This window comes from Gopherus flavomarginatus, chromosome 11, assembly GCF_025201925.1.
Source record: "Gopherus flavomarginatus isolate rGopFla2 chromosome 11, rGopFla2.mat.asm, whole genome shotgun sequence".
Lineage (NCBI taxonomy): Eukaryota > Metazoa > Chordata > Testudines > Testudinidae > Gopherus > Gopherus flavomarginatus.
The window spans coordinates 41,441,834-41,462,921 of NC_066627.1; the positions used below are offsets into that span (position 1 = coordinate 41,441,834).

The window sequence follows — 21,088 nt, forward strand, 5'->3', positions numbered from 1 at the left end:
TCTCAATTATTTGTTGATACACCCATACATGTAAAAAAGCAATCTAACCTGACAAATGAAGGCAAAAGCTTGTCTTCCAATCCACTTGGAACAATGACGGAACCTCGCTACAAGCTCATTAATGAAATTTAATCCCAATGCATTTGCATTATTTGCATAGAACTTCTGTAGTATTGCCACAACCTGTGAAAAGATCAGAGGGGAGATTTAGGGCTTGTCTACATCACAAAGTTGCAGCGCTGGTGAGGGGGTTACAGCGCTGCAACTTAGGAGGTGTACACATCTGCAGGGCATCACCAGCGCTGCAACTCCCTGTTTGCAGCGCTGGCCGTACTCCCGTTTTGTCTCGGGTGTAGAGGATCCAGCGCTGGTGATCCAGCGCTGGTAATCAAGTGTAGACACTTACCAGCGCTTTTCTTGACCTCCGTGGAATAAGCAGGTATCCCAGCATACCTGAGGATACCTCTCTGGTAATCAAGCAGGTCTCCTTCCCCGCGGTTTGCTCCGGTGTTCTCCGAATCCCCCCCCAAGCGGGTCTCCTTCCCCGCGGTTTGCAGGGGGTTCGGGGAACGCGAGAGCAAACTGCGGGGAAGCAGGTCTCCTTCCCCGCGGTTTGCTCTCGCGTTCCCCGAACCCCCGTGCAAGCAGATCTCCTTCCCCGCGGTTTGCTCTCGCGTTCCCCGAACCCCCTCCCCGCAAGCAGATCTCCTTCCCCGCGGTTTGCTCTCGTGTTTCCCGAACCCCCTCCCCGCAAGCAGGTCTCCTTCCCCGCGGTGTGCTCTCGCGTTCCCCGAACCCCCGTGCAAGCAGGTCTCCTTCCCCGCGGTTGCAGGGGGGTTCGGGGAACGCGAGAGCAAACCGCGGGGAAGGAGACCTGCTTGCACGGGGGTTCGGGGAACGCGAGAGCAAACCGTGGGGAAGGAGATCTGCTTGCAGGGGGGTTCGGGGAACACTGGAGCAAACCGGGGAAGGAGACCTGCTTCCCCGCGGTTTGCTCTCGCGTTCCCCGAACCCCCCTTGAAGCCGCCCAACAGCGCTGCAGTGTGGCCACATCTAACACCACTTGCAGCGCTGGTTGCTGTAAGTGTGGCCACTCTGCAGCGCTGGCCCTATACAGCTGTACTAATACAGCTGTAACAACCAGCGCTGCAAAATTGTAGATGTAGACATACCCTTAGACTGTGAATACTAGCATTTAAGTGGCATCACTTTACTTGAAGACTACTACTTAGGAATGCCAAAACCTCTGCAGAACTATAGGTATCATTAAACTATAGTGTTGTTTGTTTTGACAAAAGCTTTACTTAGCACAGCTCTGAAACACAAAGGTTGAGAGAAGAGGCCATTTTTAAGCTTCTTTACTGACCCAACTGTCTACTTTGCTATTGTCTCACTAAAACACTGGTTTTAAAAGAAATGTTACACCACCACTTTGGGATGGTCTCAGTGATATCCTTGCCGCCACTACCGCCAACACCACCACCTTTCTGTAGAGAACCAAAGCAGTGAAGAGAAAATCCTGTGATGTCTGTGGTGCCAACATATAGACAAGTTCTCTACCTACTAAACACTATTAAACAAAACTATATTACAGCATAAGACCAACTTACAGGAAAGAACAGTGAACAGTAAGAGCATTTGTCTACTTTTTCCATGTATCTGATTACTAGCATGTCCTTCTCTACAGAAGGCATATATATTTAACAGGAAAGGTCTGATACAAAATGGGCTCAAAGAAGTTATTAGAAATAAATTCAAGAGAACTGTGCTGCTATCTCCTGAATAGTTATGATTACGTATGAGAATCTTAGTTTTGAGGAAGACGAAAAAAAATAGCTGTTACTCATATGTGGATCATTCATAAAGAAAATTACCATTAACACTATGACACGAGGGAGGGAAATTCAGAGTTCAGCTTTCCCTTCAAAGCAGCCACATCTTCCAAGCGGAGTCTAATACTTTATCACCACAGTGTGCAATGTTGCACATTGTATCAGGACTACAGCACATCAGATTATAGTAAGTAGTCAGGATTTCATTTTGTATTCCCGTCATTCTGTACATACGAGTTAGCCTTATTTAAAAAAAGAACTAGGTTTTCCTTAATCTCTTTTATACATATGTATTCTTATCAGTAAGTTTAAAAAAAATAAGTCCATGAAGACCTGGGTACATACATTAAAACTCCCCCTTTATCTTTAAATATGTCTAAAAAATAGTTCTGTTCATTAACCATGTAATTAGTAGGCTTGTAGATTTGTAAAATTAGTATTTAGTCAATATACTCAATGCCCAGTCCATTCTGTAAACTTTTATCAAGCCACAATTAAAAAAACAGAAGTCTAATGTAATAGATTGTGGGTGAGAATTTTTTAAACCATGTTGCTCAGGAACCTCTGATTTTGCCTTTGCAAAAATGCACCTGAAAAAGTCTGCATTAAATCCCAACCTCATTGAAGTCAACTGGAGTTTTGTTACTGATTTCAGGTGGGGTCAGGACTTCACCTTTTATCATAAGAATGGCTATCCTGGGTCAGACCAAAGGTCCACCTAGCCCAGTATCCTGTCTTCCGACAGTGGCTAATGCCAGGTGCCCCAGAGGGAATGAACAGAACAGGTAATCAAGTGATTCTTTCTCTGTCACACATTCCCAGCTTCTGGCAAACAGAGGCTAGAGACACCATCCCTGCCCATCCTGACTAATAGCCATTGATGGACCTATCCTATATGAATTTATCTAGTTCTTTTTTGAACCCTGTTATAGTCGGCCTTCACAACATCCTCTGGCAAACAGTTCCACAAGTTGACTGTGCATTGTGTGAAGAAATACTTTTCTTTGTTTTAACCCAGCTGCCTATTAATTTCATTTGCTGACTCCTAATTCTTGGGTTCTGAGGCGTAAATAACACTTCCTTATTTACTTTCTCCACACCACTTTTGTCTCTGCAAAAGTGCATGTATAATTGTATTGTGCCCAGAAAAAAATAAGCGTACATGGAAGATGTTGAAACTAAAGCTAGTCTCAATTTTTTTGGAACAAGATATTTTTAAATGAAAAAACTATTTTTTCAAAATTTTAAAATTTGTAAATTTTAAAAAAATGTTTCAATAAAATTTTTCAAAAACTAGATTTTGTTGAAATTTTTCATTTATCATTTTGGTGTTTTTTTTTCCCTTCCTTTCCACTTCTTTTTTTCCTCCCTGCAGTCATTTTTTGACAACTGAAATTCAAAAAAACAAAAAAACCATTTGGAGCACAGAAACTACTTCACAATACTTCATGAAAAATTGTCTCTTCATTTTTTGACCGGGTCTAGTTGAAACATTTATGTTCATAGTATCTGTTGTTACTATATAATTTCAATAAGCTTTTCAAGTAACGGTGTTGCTATTAAATACATTTTTCATAAATTTTTTTGGCATGTAAAATGCTTTACCAGTTTGAAGGAGATCCACCTGACTTCCGATACTTTATCCGAACACAGAGTTAACGCAATGTGCCGTAAGTAGTCATACACATCATTGGGGTTATAGAGTTCTAATATCAGGATCAGCTGTCTGAAATACAAGGGATCGTTGAGTCAAAACATTCCTCTTTTCTTTAATCGCCTTCCTGCTGAAGATGGGGCAAAATCATTTTGGTTTCACGAACAAAGTTGTTGAAAATCTGGGAGAACAATCATTTTTCATTATGCAAAGCTTTGGGATTTTGTTCTTCTGTTTAGTCTCCCAGACAGACTAAAATTTATATAGGAACTACTACATTTCAATAAAATTAAATACAAAAAAATGCAGCTTCAGTGACGAGACTTGACATAAATTGCAGGTGTATAAGGACATTATCGAACTACAAAAGTAAGTTACTCAGGGATTCTCAAAATTCCTTATCTTACTTTCCACTCGTTCCTTCTTCACTAATACTTTAAAATAGTTTATTATTAGATAAAAATGTTGAGGAATTTTGACATTTTTATGCTATAATGGAAAATTTCTTCCTAACTACAGAACACAACCACACATACTCTTAGGAAGTTAAGATGAGAAATATTTGAATATTTGCAGTGAATATGTAAATATCTCCTACTTAAGTTGCATCATCGGTGGGAAACTGCATATATTATAGCCATAAGAACAACAAGTAGCTGGTGAAATTCTGCCAATCACAGCAAAAAAAATAATACCGACGTTACAAAGTTCTCCCACTAGATGTCAGGGAACTTAACACAACATTCACTGCAATTTTCCTCACTGGGTTTATAATACAAGGATAACATTACACCAGCAGCATGGTATGGGGGTTAAAACCTCAACAGCTCAAACAAACCTACTGAACTAAGATTACTGTGAAGGAAAGTATTTTAATTGTATGCATTAAAATGCTTTATGGAAAGAGTTTAAGTAGCTAGAAACATCAAGGAATGTGTCTATCTACAGGCTAGCCATTTAGATCCTAAAATCATATTGAAACAAGCCACCATTACTAGAACCATTACCAGTCCCTATTCCATCCCATTCCGCTCCCACTTAAGCAAAAACACCAAAATGAGTCAACTAATTGTACAAATGGAAAAACCAATGCCATACACATTTTGTTGATTTACATATAAGCACTAGAACTGAATAGAATCATACATGTCATTGGCTCTTGCTGCTGACATACAACTAACTGAATGAGCATTAACATAATCTACCAGAGTTTCATAGATTTTAAGACCTGGAAGGGAACCTTTGACAACAGTCTGACTTCCTGTATATAACAGGCCATTGAATTTCACTCAGTTACTTCTGTATCAAACTCAATAACCTGCATTTGACTCTACCTGCTACTCTATTTATACAGGTCTATTGCAAAAGGGATCATTGGCTGGCCCTATGATAGTAAACATGATTAATAAATAATATCTTCCAGAAGGGCATCTAGCTTTGACTCAAAGGCATCCACCACTTGCCTTCGTAGCTTGCTGCAACGGTTAATCACTCTCACTCTTAAAAACGTGGGTCTTATTTCTAATCTGAATTTGTTTAGCTTCAGCATCTACCACCTGTTCTTGCTATGCCTTTCTCCACCAGATTAAACGGTCCTTTATGATCTGCTATTTTCTCTTTGTAAAGATACTTTTATCCTGGGGTCAAATCACCTCTCAATCTTCTTTTTGATCATTTAAACAGATTGAACTCTAAGTTTCTCACTGTAACGCATTTGCCCTTGAGTCATTTTTGTGGCTCTTTTCTGCACCCACTCTAATTTTCAGCATTCTTTTTAAATTGTGGACACTAGACTTTATGCAGTACTCTAAAATATCTACCAATGCTATATACAAGTGTAAAATTACCTATTCATACTCACTGCTCCCATGTAGTTAGATAACCCTACTATTTGCCAACAATGAGAAATGCTGTCGGAGTACAGTTCAGCAAGATAGGGGCCTATATGAAATAAGTTGATGGTACACTTCCTAATGGATAGAGTCCATATCACAAGTCCATCACTATAATTGGCACCTTTGGCTGGCTGCCTCAGCAGAGGTGAATGATAACAGATATTGATCTATCCTCTCATCTAACAGGTGATCCCTAAAGGTTGAGCTAAGGCTCGTTGGTGGGGCAATATGTTGTAACCTAAATTGTTGCTACTGTACAAGATCTTCTGGTCTTCACGTAGTTCAAAGTTTAACCTAAAAATAATCTCCATGTCCCTTTAAATGGAAAGCTACTGCCTTCTACTCACATTCAGGGTGTGTTACAATTCTGAACATTACCATGAAAGGTAATGGAACCACACATTAACAAGTTTTACTTACTCTGCCAGCTCGTAACGAAACCTCCAATTCCTGCTGTTATCAGTCACAACAAATTCTTGAAGCTGGTAAAGGTACTCGCGCCTTTTGTCTGCATGAAGCAACTACAGGAAATGTCATTCCACAAACAACTGATTAGTAAATACAACTGATTAATCCAGCAGTTCAAAACTTTGTTTGAAGCTTTATAAAATACTTTTCACTTCTTTCAGGGTTATTCCCTGTCACTGCTGTTTATTTGTATTTTCCTGCTAGAAAGAACTCTTAAAATCAGATTACAGTTTACAGGGAATCTGCTTTTTCTTCAGAAAACTAAAGCCCAGGTTCTGAAAGTTATGCACACCCAATTGGGGTAGCTACATATGCCAAGGGCTACTTAGGCACTTCTGCCTGTGCAGTTACTCAAATAATGCATGAACAAATTAGGCCTGCATAGCATTCACACAAATCCTTAGATGATTTATTTCAGTCACACTTTTTCTACCAGCTAAGGTCAGTAGAGAGCATAAGTTCAGGCCTGCCCTCACTTGAGTGCACACTGTATTACTTTTCCAAGGGAAATGGTGGAAGTCCCATCTCTGGAGACATTTTAAACAAGACTGGGCAAAACATTTTTAAAAACACCATCACAGGGGTCAATCTTGCAATGGACCCTGAAGATGGACTTGATGACCTGATACCTTTTCATTTCTCAATTGATCATAGGCCACTTAGATTGCTTTGAACACAGTTCCACTACAACAGTTTACAAAAGTAAGCAAACAAAGTCAGATTTTCACATGGATTTAGTTTGAGTTTTAGAGGAGAAAGTGGAGGATCCTTAATTAAAAAATTAACTTCTCTGCAAAAAATCCAAAACCCAAAAAAAATTAAATTATATATTTGAATCCACAAAAAACTTCTGTGACAATTGCTGCATGAAAAATGGAGGTTTAATGTGCCTAAGAAAATGAAAGCAAAAATTTAAACTGCTATATAATCTCCTACTTTAAGGAAGTCATAGAGATGTTTAAGAACTCCAATCCGCACTTCATCCAGATCTTTTAAGAATCCATTGAAGATCGGCACCAGATCAGCTGCTGTTAGTTGATCCCCCAGAATAACAGCCAGCTCGTGTATGGAAAAAGCTAGCGTCCGACGGACCTTCCACTGTCCATAGTTAAAAAAAAGACAATCTAGATTAAACACCACAGAGATACTTGAGCAACTCTTAAATAGAAGTACACTTATATTTTGAAGGGTATGGGCAGAAAAAGCAGAATCCATTACACGAAAGCCAGGTGCTGCATAGCATGTGTCATTTATAAAGTTTCCTTTCTTAAATAAAAAAAGTGCATCTGGCCCAACATTCTGGATTGATCACAAAATTTTATTCACTGTCAATTTTAGATATTATTTCTTGTAAACTACAGCATAGTTCGCTTATATTTCTAATTTGTATAATTTGCTTAGAATTCTGAATGCTTATTTGAAAATTCAGCTTTACCTGTACGTCTGCTGCCAAGGTCTCATACGTATCTTTCAAACAATGCCAGTTCTGCCGGCCCAGAGTTAAGGCCACCCCCGGGAGACTATATGCACAGTGTTTTGCTATTTCAGTGTCAACAGTCTGGGCTCGAGCTGGGTCAGTCATTGACAAGTACTGGTCTAATAAAGGTTGAGGTATGATATCCTACAGACAAAGATAGTAAATTATTAACATTAATAAATTAAAAAAAAGAGGAAGATATCATCAGCATGGAAAGACAGCTGCTCTAGAACAGCCTTCTCTCTTGCCTCTAACCAGATGGCAAGTGCACCAGTGGCACATGCCAGGACAGAACAACAAATGACTGAACACTCCACACCCTATGTCAGGCAAGCGCAACAAACTACAGCATGAGTCACTACCTTGGGTGGCTTGTCATCCAGTTTAGACAAAGCAGTAGGCAACAGTCTATGTGTCAGATCAGGAAGATAGCAAAGGTTGATTTTATTACTGAATAAACATCATTTTGGGTGCAGCATCAGGTTATTTTATGCAGCTAGATCTAACAGCTAGATTTTCCAATGCAGTTCTGCTTAAATAAACTTCTCTGGCAATTTAACAACGAAATTGTTGCTTGTAGGCCAATCTGTACACCCGGTGAGAGCAGCATATTAAGCTGCTGCCTGTGATGTGTAGGCAGCAGCTGGGGACACCAGAGAGATTCCTCTGTCTGCAGCAGAAATATGCACTCTGTGGGCTTGCCTGGAAAAGGAAAAGCCTGGATTTCCATTAATTATTTTATCAAAATCAATAGAGTTCTACTCATTAATGCCTAGAATATTTTCTGAAATTATGGAATTGATTGGACAGGTGTTTACAAATTATCACATTACAGACAAACAAAGAAATGTCAGAGTTGAGGGTAAGGCATCATGAATGAATATTTTAAATCACCTGTAACTTAGATTTATCATCTTCAATGAGTGGATTATTATGTTGTTCTTTCTTTAAAAATTCAATGGTCCCATTGTGTTGTTCCTCTGACTCCTGTAAAAGGATGTAGTATTTATGATGAAAACAGTTAGTTTTACTTTCTTTCATTACAGAACTACTCTTTAGTATATCTCAAAGCATTACACTGAAGAGCAACATAATTCAGACACAGAGCAGGTCTTTGAGGGACAAATCATGCTCACACTACTCATGTAAGTAGCCAAGTCAAGATGATTACTTATGTGAGTAATGCAAGCAGAATTTGGCCATATAAGAATCACCCACAACAAAACTGATTCTATGCAACGTCTTAATCAAGAAAGGATCAGTTTTAAGCTTCACGAATAGCAGGTCAGATCAAGAACAATCACTATGATTAACAGATACTGCACATCTAGTTATTGACTCACTATGGCAACAAAGTTATTACCCCAAAGGACTTTCTTTAACCAAATTTTATGACTGTTAAAATGTCCATGGGACACTTGCCAGAATATTTTGATTTCAGTGAAAAGGTCAATGTTGAAATAACGCCTCTGCCTTCATGCTCACACTCCGAATTCAGAACCATGTTTAGATTGAGTAACTGATGAATATTTTCAATAGTTTAAAAAGGTATAATCAATTATTAATTGTAATTGCAATGAACCCAACATCCTTCAGATACTGGAAGGTAGTTTCTTATTCATTCTCTAAAGGTTCTACTCTCTCTGCCAATTTAGCAGATACTGACAAACCAGCTCAATATATTTCCTTCAGCAAAAATAATACACTGATGAAAGTTTTATTCATTTTGCAGTACACTCCCGAAAACTCTAATTCTCCTGTATTTCCCTCAAGATACTGCTTTTGTTTTCCCACAGATCAGTGAAGAACTGTTCTGGTGAACTCAAATCCAAGTTCAATTTGTGAAGCATGCCTCCTTATGAATTCCTAATAAAATGCTGGTGATTAAAAAAATGTACTTCTGTATTGTGGAGGAATGAAAGGCGAACATCAAGTTGTGGTTAACACACATGCTAGCAATGAATGTGTTATTTTAGGGGACAAGCATGGTTTTAGTATCTTCCTATGATTAGCTTCATCACAAAGACAAAATTGCAAGCACTGTGAAAAAGTTTTCCTATTTAGCCTACATGCACATTAAGAGTATTGTAAAATGGCAGTAAGGAAGAATGTGTATTGCCGCTGGTTGATTTAGTCCCTTGTCTGGGGACAAATGACTTATATTTTCTTCAGAAACAGGGAAGATTTTGTTAGGTTTGTTTTCCATGAAGCTCCTGTACTGCCACTCAAAGCTTTCTATTTCCTGGCTCACCTGAACCCAAATACAAATAAGCTCCTTGAAAAACTTTAAATTTTCTTTTATATAATAAGTGAATATAATAAATTATACTACAGTAGCATCTAGGGCCCCCAATCAAGAACAGGGCACTGTTATGCTAATTGCTGGGCAAATGGAGGTAGACATTGTCTGTACCTTAAGAGCTTACTTGTCTATCCAGAGGATGAGTGCATACTTACTGTGCTTTTCAGTATGCTGGTAGTAGATTGGTTGCTTACATCATCCTGGAATGATGAAGAGGACAAAGTGTTCTTCTCCACAGTGGCATCGCTGGCTTCAAAAGTGGACAATTCATTCTGAAGTTTGCCATTTCTCTCTTCTGTGTGTTTGGTCTCATAATCATTGACAGACTCAAACTGAGCAGCTCTGAGCGCAGCGGACAATACTTGAACCTGGGCTGTATAAAGTAAAGGGATCAGGGACACAGTTAGGGCTTTTCTACATAGCTTGGCAAAGTCACCAGATGGATGTGATTTGTAAAGAGCACTAAGAGGCTGCACTCTAACTGCCTTGTGTAGACCCTTATGATGCACTCTGAAAGATAACTAGTTCACATTAACGTAGTCCTGTGTAAAATGGGACAACATCAGCGTGAACCAGGTACTTTTTAGAGCACACCATCAGGCTCTACACAGGGCAGCTAGAGCACAACACATTAGCACACTCTACAAAACACATCCTTCTAGTACCCTTCGCCAGCATAGCGTATACAGGTCTTCAGTTTCCATTCTGTGCTTCATTTTAAAGGAGTATTAATGCTACAATTATTTATACTGAGAGATTTAAAAAAAAACCCACACAAAATGCATAGAAACATGAGAAGAAATATTTACCTCTGCAAAAAAAGGTCAAGAATTAACTTCAGCAAAATCTTTCAGATAAACTGTGAGCATAGATTTAGAGGCAGTATTACCGTTTCCAGCAGAAACACATAAGTATCTGTTTCCATTCTCTGGACAGACCTCTGAAAATCTCTGATGGCAAGGAACCCTGGATCATGTCCTATTTCACTATCCTTAAAACAATTTAACATGGAGGAGAGTGGGGTGTGTGGGGAACACTTTTAGAAAGAAAGCATGAAACTGAGGCCTTCATCCAGAAACTGAAGGCCAGCCTTGAGGTAGGAGGCTGCCTGTGAAACTCTGGATCCCCCCTGCAGTTAGGGTATATGCTGAGAAACTGTTTAAAGGCAACAGGTAACTTGTAATAGAGAAGGAACTGTATCTAACATACACGTGTAAATCAAGAAGTTGCATTTTGTATTTATTTACTGTGTAACTTGTATGTTTGTTCTCCCTTACTATTTCATCTTTGAATTTTTTACCCCAAGCAGATCTCTGTTGTGCAAAAAGTGAGCTGATAACTGGGTGGCTGGTTTCATACCTTTGGGAGTGATGAACTAGAGGGAAAAAGTCTGAGACTCTGGTAGTTAAGAAGTTGGGGAGGATAGATTAGGCGAGATTTGGGACTGGAAGGGCTGTTGGTGTCACCCTGTAAGAGTAACTAAGCTGGTGGAAGCCAGGGTGAGACCTTGTGCTTGTGGGCAACCTATTGGTGTCAGGGATCTGAGCCATAGCAGCACAGCATTAAGGCACCCCATAGTTACAGGGCAGGCAGTGACAGAACTGCTTACCAGTTTGGGTGATCCCCAGAATATCACATACACACAGATGAAGCCAGTTCTGATGAAATATAAGCAAGAGGAAGTATTTAGTGAAGGTCTCTCAAAGTGTCTTTCAGGAATGGATCAAAACAACAAAAATGAGTATGTTTTGCCATGATTCCCAATGTAGTTTTGAACACAGCTTCATTTCTATGTAATGCACCATTCTGTGAAAATAGGAACAAAAAAGGCTCCCCGAACTCAGATTTTCAAATAGCTTTCAAAATATTTACATTGGTCCAACTCCCGGCGACTAGATTTTAAAGGTGAAACACGAGAGCATATACCAGGACCAAAAGCAGTGACCATTTAAGAGCAGATGGGAAGAGATGAGATGATGGTCACAGAAAAGAGATGAGAATCAGATCAGGTAGAGGTATGTCAGAGGGTTTTGGCAGCTTGGCTAGGAAGGAAGAGAAATGAGCATCCACACATCCTTTTATTTTGAAAGGGAGGAAGGTTGCTTGGCTGAGGAATAATGAAAAGCAAGGACATTACAATAGAGGGTATGATGGAAAAGATACAGATTTACCTGTCTAACTCCTTCACTGTTTCTTAGTAGCCTCAAACCCTTTTCTTTATTTTCTACTGTATTTGTGTCAGTCATGCGACACCTCACTGTTGCCAACTCCTATGCTCCAGTTCCACTTCACTTCTTGCTCTTTTCCTAGTCATTAACCTTTCTCCCCTTGAGTTTTCTGTTCTGATATTTCTTATTGTGCCTTCTGTCCCCACCACTCACTTTTTCCTTCCACTTTTTCCAGTGGTTCTCAATCTTTTGGGGCTCAGGACCCATTTGAAAATGTTTATGGCCTATTGTGACTCGGTAAATAGTCTGGGGGGCGGAGGCCCTGGGTGGTATTGGTTGGATCCTGCCCCCCCAGGGTGGTTGGGTCTTGCCCCGCACTTACCCCAGAGTGGTGGCTCCTATGCTGTCGGGCTGGCTGGACTTGGCTCTCCACTGCAAGCATTGCAACCTTCAAGGTTGCAGTGTCATACTGGTTTGCCCCTCCCAGCCTCAGGGGGTTGCAGTACCACTCACTCAAATCTGGCCTACTCGGACGTCTGTCACCATAACATCTGGGCCAAACCTGAGTGGTGCTGGGACTCCAGAGGCTGCAGTGCCTGGAGCAGGGAGATGAGCCCAGTCAGCCCTCTGGGACAGGAATCACAGGAACTTCCATGTTGAGATACTTGGCTTTAGGCAAGAAAGGGCTGCTGCTATAAGGAGCTTTGAAGGGTGCAGGGAACCCTCGCAGCATGAGACATCAGAAACTATACCTCCACATATCGCTACTATTGTAGGCTTTTACCTTGAACATCTGGATCATCTATGTGCTCCTGCAAGCTTTCCAGCACTTTTTTTATTTCACTACTGGCAACACAGTTTTTACACATAGCTTTCGACACAGAGCAGCCTTCTTCACGCTTCTCAGTCTTGGACTGAAGCAGCTCCAAATCCTGACTTATATCAGGGAGTGGGGGGCGCCAGTACAGGAAAGTATTAAAGATATCCTCAGCAGACTGGAACCTTGAGTTCACTCCCTGGCAATTGCTTATGTGACAGTCTTTAATGCCTTTTATCACATAAGCAGTGGTATTCTCATTCTGGGACAATCTAGTACGAGCCTCTCCAGGACTACCACAACTGTTTGAACTTCCTTTCAGTAGGTCTGTCCTTGGGCTTTCAACAAAGATCAAGGGGTTGGCTTGTGCTGAAGTCCCTTCAGTTGATGATTCCGATTTAATTTCTATTGGTTGTTCTAAACTGAGAACAGAGACATAGCATTAGGAAAACAAAAAGGTATACACCCTAGAACAGCACTTTCAAGTTAAAAAGACACATGCTCCAGATAAGGCAGCAAGAGCAATTATAATAAGTGGAGCTATTCTACTTGAGGACAAATCCTGCTTTAGAACTACTTGTTTCAACTTTAGTTTCAATACATTTTCCCCCTCCTCTCTTCCCTTTCCCCTCCAAGAAATTACTGGCGAAACATTAAAGTAGCTAAATTAAATCATGTGGCAATTCATCAGACCTTTGTAGCCCACATTTTAAACCATTATTGAAACTACACCTACATTACAAAAGGTCTTATTTTCAGTCACATATTTAAACACAAGATCATATCAACTAAAACTAAAGGACTGTGGAGGAAAAAATATGTTGTCAGTTTTCCTCTCCCTTTTCACACCTCAATCATAGCTTTACCTGGAGGATACAATGTTCATACTGGCAGATGTGATGTTTGCATTGTTGCCTGGTTGGCAGGAACTGGAAGTCACATCCTGTGCTGATGGTCGGATACTGAGGGTCCCATCCTCCCGAATATAAAGACCGGCACTAGAAGGGTTTGCGAAGGTAGAAATAAACGGGCCTAGAGACTGAAAAGCAGCTTGGCGAACCTGGCACAAAAATAAAGATGTGACATATGTTGTAGCCATGCTGCCTTTTGGTAAATTGTTAATAATGAATATGAAATGTGGCTCAAATTTAGCTCTTACTATATTACAAGGTTATACTTTGCTATTAAGTCAGCCCAGGCTTCAATTAATACATTTTTACTACTAGAGTTTATCATGAACAAGCAAGACATCAGAGTAAGGGGATTCAAGAAGCAAAATGCGCGTTAGCAAATATAGTTCATTTCACTTATTTAATTTTTCACTACATGATTCAAGTCAAATCATAATTGTTTCACAGACACGGTCCAAAAGCCCTATGCACCCAGTATCTTGACAATGAAAACACTGTCATAATGGCGATTACATTAAACACTTTTTCAAAAAAAATTTAAAGCACCATCCCCAAGTTTGATGGGCCAAATTTTAGAAGGCCCAGAATGACACCCACCTTCTAAGCATGACATTTTACATTTCTAAAGTGAACATGGAAACGAAAAAAAGCAGAAGACCACATACCTAACATACCAGCTTTCAGTCTTTGGTGGGGACTGTACATGTGCCCATGCAATTGAATTTTAATCTGTCCTCTAATTATATGAGCACTACATTTTACAGGGTGGCATGTCTGCATGAAGAAAGCATATGCATGCTGCATCCATGCTGCCCTCAGTGTCCTCCATTTGAGGGTCCAAGACTGAGAATTACCACGTGTGCCTATACAGGAGACCTATCTTTGCTATTAAGCCACTGGTTTGGCCACTTGAAAGTCCTTGTAATTGAAAAAGGTAGCTTGCATGCATGAATTTCTTTTAGGTCAGAGGTACCTCACCACCTACTTACCCATCTGCAGGGGTCACTGATGAGACTGATAAAGAGAGGGGACAGCTTGCTTCTGCGAACTTCTGAGGAAGTAGTGTAAGACACAGCCATAAAGCATTCAGCACAAGATTTTCGCATTCCCCAAACACTATCAGAGCAGAGCTCAAAAAACTTTGGAATCTGTCAAAAATGAATGAAACTATAGCTAATTAAACAGGTATTGAAGCTGCAGTACAAGATACCACTTTCAGTTGGTTTAATTACTTGGAAAAAAGTAGTTGGTAGTTTGTGTGCAATGAGTGAAAAAGGTTGCAAAAGTAGTGACTGAGAAGAAAAATAATTATAATTATATTAATTACTGAAGAATTAAAAATTTCCATCCCCCATTCATCTCAGTTGTGTCTTGCTTTCATTTAAATTAAGGGGACGGGCATAGGGGAAATTAGCAATAGGCTCTCTTTTCTGCAAGCATATCTTGGTATAAGGATAACTTATTAAGCATGGGAAACTAATTCTTTCTAGTCTAGGGAGGGTGGCGGGATGGGGACAGAAAAATCAGATCACTTCAAAAATTCTCTTGTGCTTTCAACTGTGTTTAAAAAAAAAAAAAAGTATGTTGGAGGTGAGGGATAAAACTGTCAACTTGCAAAATACACCATCTTCCTATTCAGTACCAGACCAGCTCCTCATTTGGAAACACTGCCTCAGGAAATTCCACCACCACCTCTTCCTCCCCTTTGGTTTTTTTCCCCCTTTCTCACACAAGTTTCCAAGATTTTATTTAACAAGTCTAGCAAAGGAAAAATAGCCAGAAACGTGCAGAAGAAAGTAATTTGTTTTAATTAGACTTTTGCAAACACATCTGTGTTTCTGTTAAAATGCTATTTTATACATATCTGTACAGCAATCACACTCAAATCAAAATTGATTTTTCATTGCCTTTTGCTAAAAGAAATAGACAGAATATTAGTGGCACAAACGTGGTGTTTTACCAGGATTCTCACTTGCAATAAGTACAGCTAGTTCCTGTCCTGCACTGACACCGAAAAACTACTCACTATTACCTAAAGAAAAGTGGATATTGTAAGTTAACTCTACTGTTTATGCAAGTCTTTTATACAACATCAGGATGAGAAAGAAAATAAACATTTAAAATATAATAAACTGTAATGTAAAACTACAAAAGTTGCCAGCCACTCATGAATAGGTATAAAACGTGAAATTACTTTAACTCAATTTTTTACGATTGTTGAGATTTCAAGTTGATTGTTTCCTGATAATTTAATAAATTCACTGAAAAGAACCCTCCCTTATTGCATAAACAGTGTCTTAAAAAAAAATCGAAATGTCTTTTTTAAAAAACAAACTTTTGTCACCAATGGTGACTAAACCAGTGAAGCAGGTTTAAATTCAAGAAAGAGTTATCCAGAAGTTTGTTCTTTTGTCTCAAAGAAAACTAAACAGTATTATTGGTTATTTCCTTGTTAAAATTTTTCAGTTGTAAAAGCAGATATGAAAGCTCAAGCAAAAACACAAATATTTTTGTGTATCTTTAAATTTTACATACCAAAAATCTCTCTGTGGACTCTTGTCCAACTGCATTACAAATATCGCCAAAGCTAGCTGCACAAACCTAAAAACAAAACAAATAAAACCAATAAAAGTTATGGGTAAACTCCTGGCCCCACTGAAATAAATTAGAGTTTTGCTACTGACTGGAGTCAAGAATTTTACCCCTTATTGTTCACTCCTAAGCATCAAATTTGGACTCAGCGGTTTGCAAGTCTTTTACAATACAAATCCTACTGACAAATTTAAATCCTGTAAATGCTAAGGCCTCAGTCCTGGACAAGAGATTCATTAGGGCAGCCCCCTGTGGTACATACACAGCGCCGTTGAAATCAATGACACCCCTAGGTTGGACCTTTGCATCAGTGAGGAGTCTCATCAACTTTAATGGACTCTCAGTGGACTGCAGGGGTTCACCACCTGAATATTTTAAAGAGGTTGCCAAAAATGGAGTAGAAGAAAAATGTGTGCAGGTCAGTACTTAAGTGTATTGACAAAACTATCTTCACTACGGCCCTGAGTGGCTTAATTTCCAACACACGCTTACATGTTTTGCTGAATCAAGGCCTTTATTTGGCTCAAGCCAATGGCATAGTTACCTCACTTTCATGAGCGTTATACTTTAAACATAGAACACACAAATCAAAAGTATAAGGAAATTCCTTTACATTGAAAAAGGAGAAACAAAGGCACTGCTAAAGTCTGAAATCATATTACTATCAATAGTATGCTTAAAGATAATTTGATGTAGATGTTAAAAATACTGTAGAATGTACTTGAAGTGTTTCAGTTTTGAAACAAGTCATACCAACCTTACGGACTTGGAAAAGTTTCCCGTCACCACACAGCTCGCAGAAACGGGGAAGTAGCATACGTTCAACAATAGTTTTGCTCAGCATAGAAGCCATTTTACAAATTATCTATAACACAGAAGAGGGAGAAAAACCATTAACGTAATAGTCACCAAGCACTTTTAGTTCCAGTTTTCCTTCTAAAAAGAAGAGGAGTTCTGAACGCAAAAGGCAAACTACTACTTTAAAATACAACTATTGTATGAGTTAAATTGACATTGTTTTTGCTTGCCAGTAATTATTAAAACTACAAAATCCACTGACATCATACTATTACGCATGACATTTCTGTATTAGAGGACTGAGATTTTATTTTTTTAAATTGCGTAGGATGAGTTACAGAAATCAACAATTTATATATGGTTTAATCCAGAATTCTCAAACTATTTCACAGTGTGGATTACACTTAAATATTTGTGACAGCAGTGTCGGAGGACTATACCAGGATTGAGGCCCCGCTGTGGTAGGTGCTGTCCAAAACCACAATCCTGAAAACACTGTAGCACATGCTTAACTTTAAGAATGCAAATAGTCTCCTTGGCTTCAATTAGCCAGCTCAGGTATTTAAAGTTAAGCATGTGCACAGCTCTTTGCAGAACCAGGGCCTAAACTGAAGACAAAAAACAACAAGTGAGTTTGACCAACCATAGGACAGACAAAGGGTAGGAGGGACAATGGAAACAATGATTAAGACAACATGGTTATATAGGTTAGTTAGTGCACAACTCAATAGAATTCAGATTCAGTTAGCTGTTAGTTTATAAATTTCAGTTTAAAAAAACCCTCATTAATTCAAGCTTCTGTGTGAAGTTGTCAATTTCAAAGGTCACCACAAACCATGTTACCTGTAGCATTTAATTACTTTAGCCATATACACACTTTCAGCTGTCTTTTCGCTATAGTGCATGAAGAGTCCCAAATCTGTGACTTCAGAGAGAGGAAGGCTTACTGGCTTCCACGTGCCTTTCCATTGATAAGGTCAGTGTCCCACAGAGCCAGGAATTGCATACTGACACATTATTGGCTGAATAGAACTCTACATTTTAATATTTCAAAAAATATATAATAATTCCTACCTCCATTGAAACAAGTACTGTTCCCAAGAATATTCCATCTTTGTGACAGAATGCCAAATAAAAACCAAGGAAGAATACCGTACAATCCCACTTTTTAAATGGAACTGTCAGTCCTTCAAAAAGACATCTGCTATTCAGATGTCACCCTGGAAGTCTCCCTGAGCAATAACCAACTTCCAGACAAGGAAGGGGAATCTAGCTGGTAAAGCTATTTTACAGGTCAAGTGTCAGAGGTCCCTGCTGAACCCAAATCTGATTTCTTGTAAGTGAACAGAATCTGTTTTTTCATCAAGACACTTGAGACTTAAGACTTTAATCATCATTCATACTGTCTGTAAAGTTAACAAGAACCAGGGTAGAAATCTGAAGACTTCAAAAAGAGATCATTGGGGGAAATTATGACTTTTGCAACTATTTAAAGGATGCTGCCAAGTGTTTTAATTTTATTTGCTATCAGTTTCTAACAATCTTACCACCTTGAAAATATAAACTCTGATTCTGATCTTTTCCCAGATATGGAGAACATTGATTTTTCCCTATGAAGTTAATTGCACTTGTAATTAACATAGGTTTTGTTGCTTGCTTGTTTGTGTGTCAACACTGTGATGTCAGCACTACTCTGGGATTGTAGATTAACTGATGATGCAGTCAGAGGAAGGGGCACAAGTTTATAACAGAGTTCTTATTAAAGCGTTATATACCAAGAACTTTATAAACAGAAAAAATATCTCCTTGTGATGGAATTACTATTAGTTTTCTTAAACAGATAGTTAAGCCAACTACATTATAATTTTAATATAGGTAATTCTGAAGCTGTGCTGTTTTACTGTGTCTCTAAGAATATGTCCATAAAGCAATGGGGGGGCGGAGCAGAGGGGGCAACTGCAGCACATATATCCATACTCTAGCCAACTTTAATCTAATTAGCTTGGATACCAAGAGCAGTGAAGCTACAGCAGCACAGGCTTCAGCACAGGCTGTACAAGCCCACCTGGGACCCTGGGTACGTATTCAGGCAACTAGTGCATGCTGAAGTCTGCACTACTATTGGTACCTGAGCTAGCTAAATTAAAGTTAGCTCGGTTACATCTATATGTGCTGGAATAACACCTCCAATTGCAGTGTAGACACGACACACCATTAGGCTACATCTATACTACAAGCTAGGATGCAATTCCCCTGCTCACTTACACATACTCACACTAGCTCTCATCAAGCTAATGGGAGTATAAATAGCAGTGTGGCCAAAGTAGCACAAGTAGTGGCAGCTGTAGCATGGCTTAGCTGTGCTGAGTACATACCACTGGTTTCAGGTGGGTTTGTACTCTGCAGGCTAAGTCGTACCTCCACAGCTGCTACGCATGCTACCGTGACTATACTGCTATGGGCTACCGTGAGCATGTGTACGCAAGCCAGACGATAATTCCCCTAGTTTATAGTGTAGGTGCAGCCTCACAGTGCCTTCAATGAAATTGTCTGTCAACACCATAATGATGCCTATTCTTGAAAATTACTTAGGAAAATAAGATTTGGAAAGTCTGACTAACTGTCTGACTGAAAGCTATATAAGGTGGGTATAACAACATTTACAGGCAGAAAAATAAAAAAGATTTTTCCAAGAAGAGTTATTATAAATAACAGTCTCAAAAGCAGGGGAGTCCAAAGGATTCCCCAAACACTTCACTGATGCAGGGCTCAGAATTTTCCTCTATCTGACCACATGTACCAGGCCCAGAAAATGTACTAGTTGAAAAGTTATTTGAATTGGTTCACAAAGTGCTTCTATCTTTGGCAGACTGAAAAATCTTACTGTGACATTGTTCTCATTACCATATTGCATTCTTCACCACTTCAGCTTTAGCTGGTGATCTCTTATGAACTAGACAAGATTCCTTATAAGACTCAAATTAGTGTTTAAGAGCCCAGCCTGCTCCCATCCAAGTTAATGGCACAACTTGCATTGATGACAATGATGCAAGTTTGGGGCCACAATACAAGAAGTTACTAATGACCACATAAATTCAAGCCTCAATGGCTTACCACATTTGAAGCTGGCATTTCAAGCTTAGCAAGGGTTTTAACACTGGTTTCTAACTTCTCAAAATAATGGCCAATACCATCTTGCATCTCTGTTTTAATCATAATTCTAAGTTTTTTTCATTGTATCAGGCTTTAATTCTACTCCAGAAGGTTTACAAAAGAGGACCTTGATCAACTCATATTCCTTGATCTAGAAATGTTTTACCATCACTGGCTGAGGCATGAAGACAGCAAATTCCAGAACTCAAGTCAGTGTAATTTTCATGCACTAGTTTTGTTGTGTTTTTTTTAGGGTGTGTGTGTGTGTTTGTTTAAATCTCACATGCACACATGCATATTGAGACACTGGAAGGGGGCTGGGAAACTGCTCAGTCCTTTACAGAAAGATTACTTGTAACTGGACAACTGAGAAATACAGGTAAAATTAAAACTAATCTTTCAGTTAACTAGTTTACTTAATTAACAAGTTAAAAGTTTGAATACAAAGTCCATCTCTCACATCCTTGCACTGACCAATGTATATACCAATTTAAAAAAAAAAAAGTGTCCAAATAGGAGATACAATTTTAAAACAAAAAATCTTTTTCACTGCCACTTACATTCACTGCTTCCACTTTGTACTCATCGTCACTGTCTGGAGCAGAGAGGTCCAACAGAATTGGACACACCTTATTTTCAATATCATTTTGAGCAATGAGTTCTTGTTCTAGCAGTATTAGCAGTGCTTCCTGACTTGCTTTTCTAACCTAGTAACATGAAAAAGAAAAGATTAAAAAAAAATACACTGTAAATGCAGTATTTTATGAGAAACATAAAAGTCAAGTCAACATCTGTTCTTATTGAATGGAGTGCAAAAAGTCAAGAAAACAGTGAAAAGCTCATGAATAATAAAACTAAGATATTCCTAGTAACAAACATAAAAACTTGAGGATTTTAAGGGGACTTTTAATCTAACTTTGGGTACTAGCCTACTGGTTGGAGCACTGGACTGGGACTCAGGAGACCTGGATTCTATTCCTGACTATCATTGACCTGGTGGGTGACCTTAGGAAAGTCATTT

At 39.1% G+C, this 21,088-nt stretch overlaps 1 protein-coding gene across 3 annotated transcripts in view; it reads right to left on the bottom strand.

Moving 5' to 3' along the window:
• LOC127031059 (serine/threonine-protein phosphatase 4 regulatory subunit 1-like) overlaps nucleotides 1–21,088 on the bottom strand; it is a 40,180-nt gene that overhangs the window by 3,766 nt on the left and 15,326 nt on the right. For all 3 annotated transcript variants that reach the window (XM_050917770.1, XM_050917771.1, XM_050917769.1), the window contains 13 exons: nucleotides 20,628–20,774; nucleotides 16,874–16,981; nucleotides 16,060–16,125; nucleotides 14,514–14,672; nucleotides 13,480–13,673; nucleotides 12,581–13,035; nucleotides 9,784–10,001; nucleotides 8,221–8,313; nucleotides 7,285–7,470; nucleotides 6,786–6,947; nucleotides 5,802–5,902; nucleotides 3,438–3,558; nucleotides 49–183 (listed from right to left, as the gene is read on the bottom strand). In XM_050917770.1, coding sequence (XP_050773727.1) covers nucleotides 49–183; nucleotides 3,438–3,558; nucleotides 5,802–5,902; nucleotides 6,786–6,947; nucleotides 7,285–7,470; nucleotides 8,221–8,313; nucleotides 9,784–10,001; nucleotides 12,581–13,035; nucleotides 13,480–13,673; nucleotides 14,514–14,672; nucleotides 16,060–16,125; nucleotides 16,874–16,981; nucleotides 20,628–20,774 — 2,145 coding nt within the window. The remainder of the gene's footprint in view (nucleotides 1–48; nucleotides 184–3,437; nucleotides 3,559–5,801; nucleotides 5,903–6,785; nucleotides 6,948–7,284; nucleotides 7,471–8,220; nucleotides 8,314–9,783; nucleotides 10,002–12,580; nucleotides 13,036–13,479; nucleotides 13,674–14,513; nucleotides 14,673–16,059; nucleotides 16,126–16,873; nucleotides 16,982–20,627; nucleotides 20,775–21,088) is intronic.